We start from the raw sequence: 14,089 nt of genomic DNA on the forward strand, positions 1-14,089 counted from the left end.
GAAGATGAAACCCAGTGTTGGCCTATGTACTGACATCTTCCATAACAATCTGCTTCATACTATAATCTTCTGTTATCCCCTTTCTCCCTCCACCCAATCCAGCCTACTGTGACTTCATCCCTCCCCCCCTCCCCCCCACACACACACCCATTCTGAATCCATTTTGTTGCGATTATTCACTTCATCCGCCTTGACGGACCTCAGATCAACGCACGAGGGGCCGAGCCTTGGCAACAGAAAGATAATCGGCCACGTCATCTTCATGCTGTAATTACGAGAATGCTGGAGAAATTTCATTTTGATTAGAGGAAAATAAAACTTTTGTACTCAAACTCACATCCATAATTAATCATTAAATCATGGGAGAGAGTGAGTGAGAAGGATAGATAGGGGGAACAAACAGCGCAAGAAGGACAGAGGGAGGGAGGGATGGATGGAGCAATGGAGAGAGAGGGGAAGACGAATGTAATTATCCGCAGAAGTTCCGACATCCCCAGTAAATCCAGGGAGCTGTCTGACATGGCTAATTAAAGGAGCAATCAAAGGTCCACCTCCAGAGAGTTTGAGAGAAAAGAGGAGAGATGGAGAAGGACACAGGCCAGGGAGAGATAGAGAGAGAGGGGCCTGATGGAGAGAGTGGGAGAAGAGGAACGGTTTGGTGGGAGGGAATATGAGTATTGTGATCTTTGGTTTATACTGTATGTCAACTTTCCCTTTTGGGTTTTCGGTCGAGGCTCTTAAACGTTGTCTCATATTTCTACTTTCAAACAGCCATCACCCTGGTATCATTTCTGGCCTTCATCTGCTGAGTCCAACACAAACTAGCAAATTGGACTTATCTGGTCTTATCTCTTTAGTTTAAGCCTAGGTTTGTCATTAACTGACAGCACTGTTAGCTTATGTATTACTACCTAAGAACGATTGGTACTCTGGGATTCATTACAACCATCGATAGCATTATCTTTCCAAATCTTTGCCTGAACTTACGGTTTTTCCTTTCCTCTCTTTTGCGAAAAAATCTGAAGTCCATTCAGTCGTTTCTCTTTAGTTATTTGTGTAATTAAAGCTGGGTTATATGATTTCTGATTGGTCAAAGTTAACATGAGCTGACACTTTGACCAATCAGAGCGAGGCTCCGTTTCTCTGTTCTTATTGGCTGTTGGGACTGTCCATTCACTTTGGCACGACTTTGTTGGTGTAAAGCGTGTCAGGGAGGGACCATAGGGGAGGGACCAAAGAGAACAAGTGGAGCGGTTGAGGTATTCGGATTCGCATCTCTATCCCAACTGCCATTTTCTCCCCAAATCCTCCACCCCAGCTTTAATTTGTATCAGCATGTCAAAACAAAGTCACGTACTATGAATACATCCAATAGTATTGAATCTAACATGCACAGAGAAATACTAATTAAGTAGTTTGTTGATGCTCATTTCATAGCTGATGATAAAAAAAAGATGTACTCTACTCTTACTAAGTAAATGACCAGACAAGACGATAAAGCTACTCAAAGGATGGAAAGATGTAGTGGAGGTGGTCGCCCCAATGATAGCTTTTCTTCTCTCCTTACCTTTCTCATTTCTCTCTCTCTCTCTCTCTCTCTCTCTCTCTCTCTCTCTCTCTCTCTCTCTCTCTCTCTCTCTCTCTGGGGGCACAGGCCTGGGGGACACGGGGTAGATAGAGTTAGTGTAGACCAGATTATACTCACACTGGGTCATCCTCTGTCAGCAGAAAAAGAGCTGAGAGCAGGACACTGGCCTGTGTTTCCCTCAGACCACTGTGTGTGTGTGTGTGTGTGTGTGTGTGTGTGTGTGTGTGTGTGTGTGTGTGTGTGTGTGTGTGTGTGTGTGTGTGTGTGTGTGTGTGTGTGTGTGTGTGTGTGTGTGCGGGTCTGTGTGCTCACTCGCAAGTGTTTTTCACCTCTTGAGCCCTTTCCACCTCAGTCATTGCACTGCTATATTTCATTGTCCAGGGCTTTGTTTTGTCATTAAATCCACTCCCAATGACCGTAACTTTCTTAAATGATTCCCTGTATCAACCTTTATAGTGTTGCACCGATAGCCTTGTATGATGGTGAGTGCTTGTAGTTTTTCTTTCTTAAGAGAGGAGTGGACTTGGAATGAGTGTTTTACTCCAAAACACGAGCTGTCTCTAGGCTGCATTTGCATTCTTGCCCGATGAGACCGCTGTCAGTTAAAGCAATGTTGTTATCTTAAGCTCCTCTACATCATGTATTTCACCTTGTGTCACGGTTGAATGTAGGTGAAAAATACCAGACTGAGCAATGCTTTACTGTGTAGATTCTGAAATAAAACAAAGTTATTAAGTCAGTTATTATTTGTGGATACTTTTTTTTCTTCCCTCGTTCAACTGCAACCTGGTGCAGGAAAAAATCTACAGTCTAAATCCACATTGGCTCATTTGTGTCACCTTTCACTCTCGTCAAATCTTACCCTGCGTTCCAATTCCCATACTTCCCTACTATTTAGTATGCCAAAAAAACGATTTAGGATGTCCAAATACATGCACGTCAATTGTAGTATGCTGAAAATACATAATACCCTCTAACTCCAATAGCATTTTGGAGTATTTGTCTTTATTCTTGACATTTCTCTGAAAAAAAAATCTGCCTTATTTGATTTTTTTAAACTCTTCTGTACTTTAATATGTAGTGTAGTAAAAAGAAATAGTATGTGATTTGGAACGCAGGGTGTGTCATTCATGCTCATACGATATGCCACAATCTGGACGTTGCAAACAGCATCTTTCGACCTCTTAGCCTCCCACCACACGCAGCGCACAGAGAAGAGACATATAGCAACACACATCACGGGGCTTATATTGTGAGACTTGCAGCTTTTTTCTGCCAGACCCACACTCTTCTCCCAGTCGTAACTTCAAGACGTAGAGAAGACCATAAACTATAAAAACTGTCCTCTGTCTGCAGGAAACAGGCACCACTATAGAAAAAAAACACGTAAGCGCCGTAAACATAAAACACCAAAACTTCCCGCCGTGTTGTCAGAGGATTTATGCCCAGAAAGACCTTTTAAGAGTCTTCATAAATATGTTATAGAGGATGAACATTGTGTTAGGTCTAGTGACAATAGAAATATACCTAACGCGGACACAACCATTTATTTGAGCAGGATTATGCAAAAAAGATATTCACAGACTTAATTTACTGATGGATTAATATTGGCCTTCAGAGCCACCATAGTCCTAAAACAATCCCTCTGTCAGTCTGTGCCCTCGTTCTCTTGTGTGTATTCGTCCTTGGGGTGTGTTCAGTGCGTCTCCATCTCTCTCTCTCTGTGCCCTGTCCAAACCCCGGTGTCAATCCGGGCTGCGATATAATTGGTTGTTTTTCGGTGGTCCGGCCTGTCCTCCTCTGGCGTTGATTCATAGCGTTTGTAAAGGTGACTGTATAGCGGCTGCTGTCCCCCACCAGACAAAGTAGAGCCATCACTGTAGCCATGGACCTGGGCTGACCTGCTAGTTTGTGCGCCACACACTCATACACAGTCAGGCATACACATACCGTAGGAAACAAATGCAACTTTTCCTCTGAGGCCTTACGGGGGAGGAGAGGCAGGTAAGGTCATTGTGTTACATAGCTTTGAACCAAAGAAGATCCTAACATATACACATAGGCAAAAACAAAAAGTGAATGAGCACATGTACGTATGGAGGATTGTTGTCATTTGAAAAGAAACATGGAGCCCTTTAACCCACACCTGTAATTTGATACCAAATACTTTAGAAACTCACATACACATGTGCATACTCTTCACATACAATATAGCTCTCATGGTCTGTATGTAATGTTAAAATAAGAATGACATATGCACATAAACCTCCCACATACACAAAGTGTATATTACTACACATGGCCTGTATTATGATGTAAAGAAGTGTGCACACATACAGCATGCATATTAAAACACACACCCAGGTACAGGAGCAGCATGTACTTATGATAATTATAAAATAGCAATGCATTTTAGTTTCTATTGCACCTTTTGATACATTTAACATTGAAACCATACAAAGCTGAACATCAAAGACAATCAATCAAAAACACTGTTTTATTATTAAAACAGTGAAACATTTACACACATGCATTGATATACATTCAAAAACACACAGATGAATACACACACCTAGAAACACACACACACACACACACACGCACACACTTCCCAGGCCTTCCCCCAGTGACCTGGATACACCCAGAACTGACACTTTATCTACTTAGCAGTGTCACCTTCAAAAGCCACTGACACACACACACACACACACACACGCACACACACACATACACACACACACACACACACACACACACACACACAACCAGGTCTGTAAAAAAAAAATCACCCCCTCGCAAATAACAGCCATATGTGTGTCAGTTTTAGGGGTCTCCATCATGCTGTTTTTAAGGCGCTGGCTTCATATCTATAATTGAAGGTAATCGTCTGGTAAAAGGATTGTAAAGGGTTTGTTATGCTGTAGTTAAGGATTGATCATAAGCTCTGGCTTTTTCATGGTTCTGCCACCACTGACCTTGTCATTGATTGGGTGAGGATGTATTCTCGCCCTTCTCTTGTCTTATGGTAAGATAGTATAATTGACTTTCCCTGCTGTAGTGTCTGTTCAAGGGAATTTCTTTGTATTTCAGTTTTGTTGTGCACAGTTGTGGTGTACTTGTACAGGTTAATGTGAGGGTTAAATTGAGCTTTTATTTTTATATTTATTTAGCAATTGAAAATAGTGCTCTGTCCTTATAAGTATGCAAAGGCTAGGTGTGTGTGTGTGTGTAGGTGTGTGTGTGTGTCTCTGTGTCTGTGTCTGTGTGTTTGTGTGTGCGCTCCCCTGATTACATGTGCAAGTGAGCTTATACATTTGTAACGAGCTGACCTGTGTTACAGCCAGTGTAATTGATTGTGTGTGTGCCGGTGTCTCGGTGTTAAGGTTAATTTCTCTAACTGCTGGTAAGTGCTGTCTGACCGCTCCCCTGGCGGCCTCTCCTAGCTGAAGTAATGCCACTTAGAGACCCCCTCCCCCCTCACCACCCCTGCCACTGGCTAGCCCATTGATCCACCGATCAATAAATGCATCTGTACCGTATATACACTGAGCAAGGGGGGGGGGGGGGGCTCCGGCAATGACCTGGAGCTAACACACAGACCGGTGTAGAGCACGCCACACACCACACAAATGCTCTGGCAAAAAACTGTGGTCCAGGGATCACCTAAGGGTCCTTAAAGGGCTTCCAGAAGGATTCTCCAGCTAAAATGAGGTGTAGTTTAATTTCGGTATGATTCCTTCTATTATGAGTTATCCCAGTTGGAGAAAAAAGGACTCACTCGTGTCATTATTTTCACCCTTTACTGTTCTCAGACTTTTTGCCCGATTTCAAGATCCGACGACACTGTGGGCACAAAGTGGTGGTTATAAAAGAATGGAGCACATATTGATAATAATTAGGGCTGTCAAATGAACGCGTTAATTTCGATTAATTAATCACAGAAAAATTAACGCGATTAAAAAAATGTACGCAGATTAATCGCACTTCTATAATGCCTTTTGACCCGGTACAAAAGTGGTGCGGAGCTGCACCTGTAGCTCGCCCGGCCGGGCGCGTGGGTTAAAGGGAGAAAGGTAAAGAGAGAAGCAAGGGAAAGGGGCCGACTCGAGGGCTCTATGGACGGTTTATGGGATGCATGAAGGTAGGAAGACATCTTACTTAATTCTCCGCAGTGTCCGTGCATTATTTATTTAGTGGGTGCAACAATGTAGGCTAGGTTCAAAACAGTGAGTAGGCCATATCTCTCAATCTTCCTCCAATTTTGTTTGCTAGCTGTCTAGCACCTGCCCTGTGTGTGTGTGTGTGTGTGTGTGTGTGTGTGTGTGTGTGTGTGTGTGTGTGTGTGTGTGTGTGTGTGTGTGTGTGTGTGTGTGTGTGTGTGTGTGTGTGTGTGTGTGTGTGTGTGTGTGTGTGTGTGTGTGTGTGTGTGTGTGTGTGTGTGTGTGTGTGTGTGTGTGTGTGTGTGTGTGTCTCAATATTTTTGCCTATGAGTAGGCTACGAAATGGTGGCAGTGCAGCGCTGTCTGTTGTGAGAGATGGAAAGTCGTCATTTAGTCTGCTTGTTTTTTTGAGAAAATTCGGCGCTAGTTCATGTATAAAGCTGGCTGAGGAGAGGAGACGGAAGTTACGAGAGACGGAGAGCGAGCGCGCGCGAGAGAGAGAGAGAGAGAGAAACAAACTGTAGAAGGCTATACAGCTGTTTATAAACAGGTATAAAAGTGTCATATAAGTATGCGATTAAATTAGATGAATTAATCACAGAGCCTGTAATTAATTAGATGAATTGTTTTAATCGCTTGACAGCCCTAATAATAATATTTTAAAGTCTACTATTGCTTCTCATTGCATTGCACACCAATAAAGACTAATTTTTTGGGACACGGATTTTTGAACTTTTTTTTATCCCTAGCAACCAGGTTTGATCTTGAAAATCATTTGTGGCGGCAAATCAATGCTCTTGACACTGGTAATTGCAAAGAAAAGCTACACTTCAACTAAGTTTGACATTTGATTTACTGCAAACTGTAAAAGGTAGCAGGTACAAGATCTAGCTCTTTATTATGAGTTAGTCATCCTGTTTCTCTCTATCCCTTATACTCATTTCAATCTTGTCTTTTTCGCTTCTTTCATATTATTATTTTCCTTACAAATTGTCACGTTAAAGGTGAAGTAAGCAGTTTATTTGTGTTAATATATGTGTTATATCACTCCATATTCCTACAGCAAACACTTCAACAGAGTGCGGACGTCATATCACAGGTCTCCAAGTCATTCTGATTTGCTTTAATAGCCCAATTAAAATGTTGTAGTATCCCGATTTTTTTATCCAATCAGGAGAGAGAACGCTACAAACTGTCACTCGTCTCACTCATATATACTATATACACTCCATGGTCTCACTGCCGGTGCACGCCAGAGCAACAGATGGGTGAATGTGTATGCGCCTACAATGGCGGAGCAGGTAAAAATCCTTCCCAATGTCTGTGTTGATGGTTTTTTATCATGTTTTATCCGGTTTTATTACACTTATGGATCTGAGATGATGCTAGATAATGTGCCGCTTGAAGACCGCAGTGCATTAATGTGGTGACGTGGGGACGAGGGAGGGGACTGCTAACTGCAGTAACTGACAGGAAGTTAGCTAAAAGAACCATTCCGCTTACGGCTCCTTTAACCAGAGAGTCATCTGGATTGAGGTATGCTATACACCATGTATTCATCTATTCAGTTGAATTCCCCACACATGTTTTATGAGCTCTGTACACTAATTAATCACTAATTCACTTTTATTGGAAGACATCCTCTTAGGACCTTTTTGTCATGTGGAAATCAAAATGACATCACCGCTCATCTCGGCATCTTTTCCCTTCTCCTGCTGTTTTATTCCTCTCCTCTGGCAGCCTCCATCTTGTTTCAGATCACAGCCAATAAAGCAGCCTGTCTCTCTCTCTTTCTCTTTCTCCCTCTCACCCTATCTCTCTCACCCTCTCTCTCCCACTTCCTCTTAAAGGAGTCAGTCAGTCAGAACACTCAAAACACATATTAAACAGGCATCAGCCTCTTGCCGGGGCCAAATCACGCTGTTCAAATGTTGTTCTTCGTACCGGGAGCGCGGGACAACTGAAGAGATGGGATCTGCTACATTAACTTGATTCACTGCAGCAGCAGACTGAGTGACACTCCATAAACCTCAGCAGGGCCACCGCCGGGCCCCGCAGACAAGCACCCCATGGCTAATGTGAGACACACCAGCAACACATAGCCTTACCACCCCCCATAGCAATACACACACACACATATACACACACACACACACACATACACATATATATATAAGCAAGCCTACGCAGGGACCGGCATATTCATATTGATACATAAAGCGTCATATATCATACACACACACACACACACACACACACACACACGTGTAAAAGCAAGCACACGCAGGGACCGTCATATTACAGTATAGTAGCATATATTATCAACATACACACACTTACTTCAGTAAAGCCTGACCTTAACATTCCACCCACATGTTTGACTTATACAAACAACATGTGAATTTAACAGATACATACATTAACATTAACACATGTTTGGCACAATCCGGCAAAACTCAGCTTTTCCCGAGCTGAACACACACGTACAGTCAAGAGTTCACACAGTAATGTTCTGTATCTCTCTCTCTCTCTCTCTCTCTCGCTCTCTCTCTCTCTCTCTCTCTCTCTCTGTGTTAAAAAGAGCAGAAGCTGCACAAGCGTTGAGTTATTGTCCTCTCCGGCCGACCTCTCAGCTCTCAGCGTGTTGGCGTAGGCAGTTAGCATGGGCCCTGTAGCTGGGTGGAAATAGGTGAACCTCTGCTGCTCAAAATGCCATCTTCCTCTGGCTGCCTTCTCCGACAGTGCTGACTCCCTCCACACACTAACTACTGGGCTTGTCACCTGAGATACAAATAGCGGAGTCCCGATTGATATTTACTACACGGGCTTGTTGCCTTTGTACTGCGGCATCACAGTGTATTTCTATGTCATTTGTCTTTTTAAACAAATATACATTGTTATCCTCTTCAACATGTATAGGGAGAGAGATATATGCAGTACATATACATACCTTTTTTTTATACAGACCCATGAAAGAGAAATACAGCAATCGGACCTAAAGTATTCCATTGTTAAAAAGAATACAGGAGCACTCAATGTTTTTAAAAAAAAATTGCATAATGGTATAATGTCAAATCTTGCCCTGAAATCATTCTAAGTGAGACTCCAGAATAACTAGAACACACCTGTCTAATCAAGACCCTGATTAGTCTGATTCCCCTTTTGCATGGGGAAAGTGTGCAGTAACTGCTCTTACCAGTAATGAAAACACATGAAGAGAAAAATATTCAAAGTAGTGGGTGAGAGCAACTTTATCCTCACACAAAATTACCCTGTCCATTTGCACTCAAAAGACTACACTCTCTCTCTCTCTCTTAAACCCTAAATATCTGCATAAATATCTATTTTGGCAGATTTTTCTAAATTCTCTGTCATTTGCTCAGTCCATTATTATACAACACTCCGCATGAATCAAACCAGTCTTTGTGAAACGTGATCTTTTGTCTCTCTTTTTGGTTAACGGCTCCTCAAAATAAACCTGGCAGGTGTAGACGGGCTGTGGGTGTATGTGTGCAGAATGTCATTGAAAATAACAAATCTCACTCAGCCTTGGAGCTGCAACAAGTGCTCATCTTCTCACTCTATACTCTATAGGGTGGTGCCAATTGTTTTTGATTGTGTATCATACCGTATGCTGCTGCAAGTGTGGGCAGATTTATATATATATATACAGATATAAGCATGTTTCTTGCCACTTCAATTCTTTTTTCTATGCCTATAGAGTTTTTCCATAATTCATGCATGATGGGGGTTGACAGTAACAGGTGTGTTCCTTGACACTAGCATCTGCCATTATATATCGTCCAGGTTTCACTTTTCACTCTCTTGTTGGACACACTCTTATCACATCAAATGTTCCCTATGTCTTCAGCGCCTCATGTACAAGCTTGTACACTTTAGGGATAGTCCATTTTGAGGATGTATGTTTTCCGGTTTGACAGGCTTATGTTTACCAAAGGACTTAGTGGTCACTGCTTGAAGATTGAGTCTCTCTCTCTCTCTCTGTGACTGTTTACACTGGTGGAGAACAGGAGAACAGTTTGGGTCAGAGACTGTTTGCCGCAAAAAACTCTGACTTTCCGATCACATTGTCAAGTGTGTGAGTGCAGGACATTAACTGTCTGGGGGAGATAGGGACATCAATGATTGATGAGTTTGTTCCTGTATGTACTGTGAGGATCTGTGTGATCTTGTCGCTATGACCCTTGGCGGGGTTGTGGGGGGTAAACCTTGTCCTACCTCCAAAATGTCAAGCTAAGCTAAAAACAACAAAGATTATTTGTTGTTATTTCCTGATAAGTTTATGGATTTTCAAAGGGTTTCCTGCAGCTAAAAGGGTTGTAGAATATGCAATATGTTCAAGTGCAAACCCTCCGGTGAAACTAAAACACTGCAAATTAGCGTAAACTCATAGTCTTCCTGCGACATTAGCACGTGTTAGCTTTCGGTATTTTATTCTTTGCACAATAAGTTCCGTGGCCTCATAAGCCGAGGGGTGTGAACAGAGTCTCTAACCCTCTCTTCACTGTCTCAAAATTCCCATGTTTTCCCCCCTGCATAGATTAAGCCTACAAGTGTCTGAGCCCTGCTCTGTTCAAACAATGGCATTTCTAACACTGTTGCCATCACCTTGGAAACGCCATGGCAACCTGTGTGGCTCAATTAGCAGCAGCCATATCTCACTAGCACTCGTCCACCAGCCCCTAACCTAATATCTCCATAGTCTGTCTCCTTTCATGCAGTAAGTGACACAAATAATGTGAAGTGTTACATCACCTTTTATATATCGACGGAGCTTTCTCTTTATAGCGTTCTCTCTTTTCTTATCACAGTGATGGCTGTGTATAAACATAGCTAGTTCAACAGTTGTGATTACTGAGAACATGGAAGAGGGAGGATGAATGTGAACAGCCGTGTGTCGCAATTGCCATGTCTATTTTTTTTGTTCTTTTTTGGATATGATCCTGATCAATCTTGCCAAGAAATGATTTTCCTTTTTATTATATTCTGTTTGGACTCCCAAAAATCATTCCTGTGTCTGATTTTAACTGCTGTTTTCTGTTTGTCCAGTGTCCTTATACTTTGCTGTCAACAACGTCGAAACATCTTTACTCCGCTGATATTAAGCCAATAATCTGAATAAAGAAAAGTAATAATAGAGCAATAGAAAAAAGGGTGACATGTGGTTAAAGCATTGCTTCATTTTTTGATGAATTATCATTGGTAAAAAAACAAAAAAAGGGAACACATGACTTTTTTGTTCAAAAAAAGTCTCCTAAGACAATTTATAGAACATATGTCCTATTGGGTGGTGTCTCGATTCTTCCGCCATTCTAATTGACAGAAGAAAATAACATTTAATAAAGTATTTTATCATGTTTTCTGCGTATGATCTATGAGTTCAACAAGAGTAGAAATCCACCATAACAATATTATCTATGTGTCTGGATCATAATTGGGTTCTGAACCAGTTTAGGCGCTTCAAGGCACTCCCCTTTCTACTCCATTTTGGTTTAATTACAAACTTTAGCAGTCCTGTAACCCAAAATAAATATGTATCCCTAACGTCAAACGTGTGTCTGTGTCCCCCCCTAAGGTATCGTATCCAAGTCTTTCGAGTGTCGTCTGAAGGGCCAGGGGGCTACCTTTGTGGAAACAGAACTGGTGGAATCCCCCTTGATCAAGAAGGGTTCCTCCGACTCCCCCTCCCACAACGAGAATGTCCAGCAGGTCATCATCATCCAAGGCTACGGGGACGGCGACGTGGCTATCGACCAAGCCCTGGAAGAATCGGCTGCTGCCACGCTCCAGACGTTAGCCATGGCCGGACAGGTAGCGGAGGTGCTCCACATCACTGAAGACGGACAAGTCATCGCCTCGGGCCGGGAAGTAGCCTCGGCCGGGGCCCACCTAGCCGGAGGAGGCACCCAGTATGTGGTGCTTGAGTCTGGGGAGGCTAGAGAAGGGCTGAGGGCTATGTCCAGAGGAATGGCAGCTACTGGACAAGGCCACGTTGTCTCTGAGTCTTCAACAGCTCTGGATGCTCTGCTCAGCGCCGTCAGTGAAATGGGCCACCAGGAAGAAATGCAAGGAGACTCAACGATGTGTCACGAGGTCGTGAGCACCGAGGTCATTTTTTATTTTTATTCATTGCTAAACTACAATAACGAACCTCAAAAAAGACACATCACATCCACGTTCATGACATACACACAAACAGAACCAAGCGAGGGCATCGTACACGGAACAGAAAAGAAAATATTAGAAACAAATCAACAACAAACAAAAAACAGCAACACACACATGCGGCCATTCAGGAACTAGGGGCACATACTATATTCATGTAAGTGTAGGGCTTTTTTCCATTGTGCAATATTGAATTGCTCTTATGTACAGTGTAATATTATCTCATTGCAAAAAAGATCTGTTAAATATTTGTTAGAAGGTTTTGAGAATTTATGAATGTTGCCAATAAAATCGAACTTATTATTTCCAAAATTCAGAACCCCGAGGTCGAGGACGGTGGCGGCGTGCAAGGGTCGGACGTCAAACAGGAACAGGAAGTGCAAGTGGAGGAGGAAGTGCGTGTCATCCAGGAAGCGGGCCAGAAGGACATGCGTGAAGTGCTGCAGCTCGCCGCCACACAGATGCTGAAGGAAGGCCTCACACAGGTCATAGTCAACGACGAAGGGACGCATTACATCGTGACGGAGCTGGACAACTGCACACTGCAGGTGGAGGGAGCGGTGTACAGCGGGGGAGGGGACGTCGGGGTACAGCAGGTAGACCAACAGACTGGGGAAGAGATGGTGGTCTATCTGGATGGTAACCCTCACAATATCGTGCTGGAAGGGTAGAGAGGATTCATTTAAAAAAAAGAGGTACATTTTCTTGTTGTTTAATTCTGTTAAAGCCTGCATTATAGGCCCACATGTTTTGCCAGTAAATCCCATCCGGTCTTCCTTGTCCTCTTTCACCCCCCCCCCCCACACACACACACTTTTTGAATCTTTCTTTTTACAACCCTTTTTTTGTTGAACTATCCTCTCTTGGGCTCTGTACACTCAGGTTAAACATCATTTATTTACAGAGACGAGTGAAGGAAAATAGGTTTTGGTGCTAAGTGAGTTAAAATTTCAAATCCCTCACAAACCCACCAGGACTACATTAAACCACTTGATTTAATGCCATGCAACTTAAGTCAATGAATATATTTCTTCTTGAAATATTTTTTTTAGAATGCATCTAATTGTTCTGAGAGTTCAGATGTTCATTGTGAAGAGAAATGTGTGGAGATATCAACTGTTCTCACTAAATGTGTGTTGCTTTCTGTATGATAGTTTTCTTTATTATTACCTTAGGTTCTGTTTGTGTTGTTGCTATTTGGCGCATGTGTCCAAGACACAATGGGTTGACCTATTGATATCTGTCTGTTTTTTAAAAAAAAGTGTATCGTTCCATTCTCCTCTTTTAGTTATAAGTATCATATCAGATATGAAACAATACGTTTGAAAAAAAAAATCCAAGACAGATCTTTCAGATGATTTATTTGTAACAAAATAGAGTTGCTATCTATCCACTCATAGGCTGTCTGTGAGTGCTCCTTTCTTGAAACCTCTAAAATAACATGAATGCAATTGAATTTCTTACAATAAAAATATTGAGTCTGATTTTTTTTAACAACCGTGTCCAGATTTATTTTCTCTGTAGTATACTATTGGCTGTTTATCGGCAGGTCACGCACACGTTTCTGCATGGATACTGCGATTACATGTGCAGTGCATACAGCCCCCCCCCCCCATAAAACGTGCAACATGCAACATACATGCATCAACTGATGGCTCCCATCATGCTTACTGATCGCTAACACAGTCATTATCATCACCATTATCATTATCGCCATCATGATAACCATCTTCCCTAATCGTCATCCTCTCTTCAGGCCCCATTCTCTTCAACGCATACAACACTCTCATCCTTTCTTCTTTTCTTTTAGACCCCCAGCAGCAGTATTCAGCACTGGAGGGAAGAATCAATATTCATTTAGGCCCCTACACACAGGGCCTTTGCTTTTCTGATGGAGTGAGTGGGAGAGCAGTACGACGGCCACAAAAAAAAAAAAAAAAAACACAATAGCAGACCGCTGTAAAGTAGAGAGACAAAGCACTCGTACACACCGAGGGTATCAAAAGATCATCCCTTTAACACACTCGCATGTACACCACGCACGCAGAGAGAGCCACGAGGTAGTGGTGGAGGAGTGGGCCAAAAAAATGAGAGGATTACAGGTGGATGTTGAGAGAGGTGAAAGAGCAGTCAAAAATCCACAAGGCACACAGAG

At 42.5% G+C, this 14,089-nt stretch overlaps 1 protein-coding gene across 1 annotated transcript in view; it reads left to right on the forward strand.

Annotated features, from left to right (window-relative positions):
• znf407 (zinc finger protein 407) overlaps positions 1-13,367 on the forward strand; it is a gene marked incomplete at its 5' end in the record, with an annotated part of 154,208 nt that extends 140,841 nt beyond the window's left edge. Inside the window, 2 exons of the mRNA XM_080038843.1 lie at positions 11,345-11,877; positions 12,252-13,367. Of these exons, the coding sequence (XP_079894969.1) occupies positions 11,345-11,877; positions 12,252-12,605 (887 nt within the window). The 3' untranslated portion in view covers positions 12,606-13,367. The remainder of the gene's footprint in view (positions 1-11,344; positions 11,878-12,251) is intronic.
• Between the last annotated feature and the right edge of the window lie 722 nt (positions 13,368-14,089).

The sequence above is a fragment of the Ammodytes marinus genome (genome assembly GCF_949987685.1).
Source record: "Ammodytes marinus genome assembly, chromosome: 13".
Lineage (NCBI taxonomy): Eukaryota > Metazoa > Chordata > Actinopteri > Uranoscopiformes > Ammodytidae > Ammodytes > Ammodytes marinus.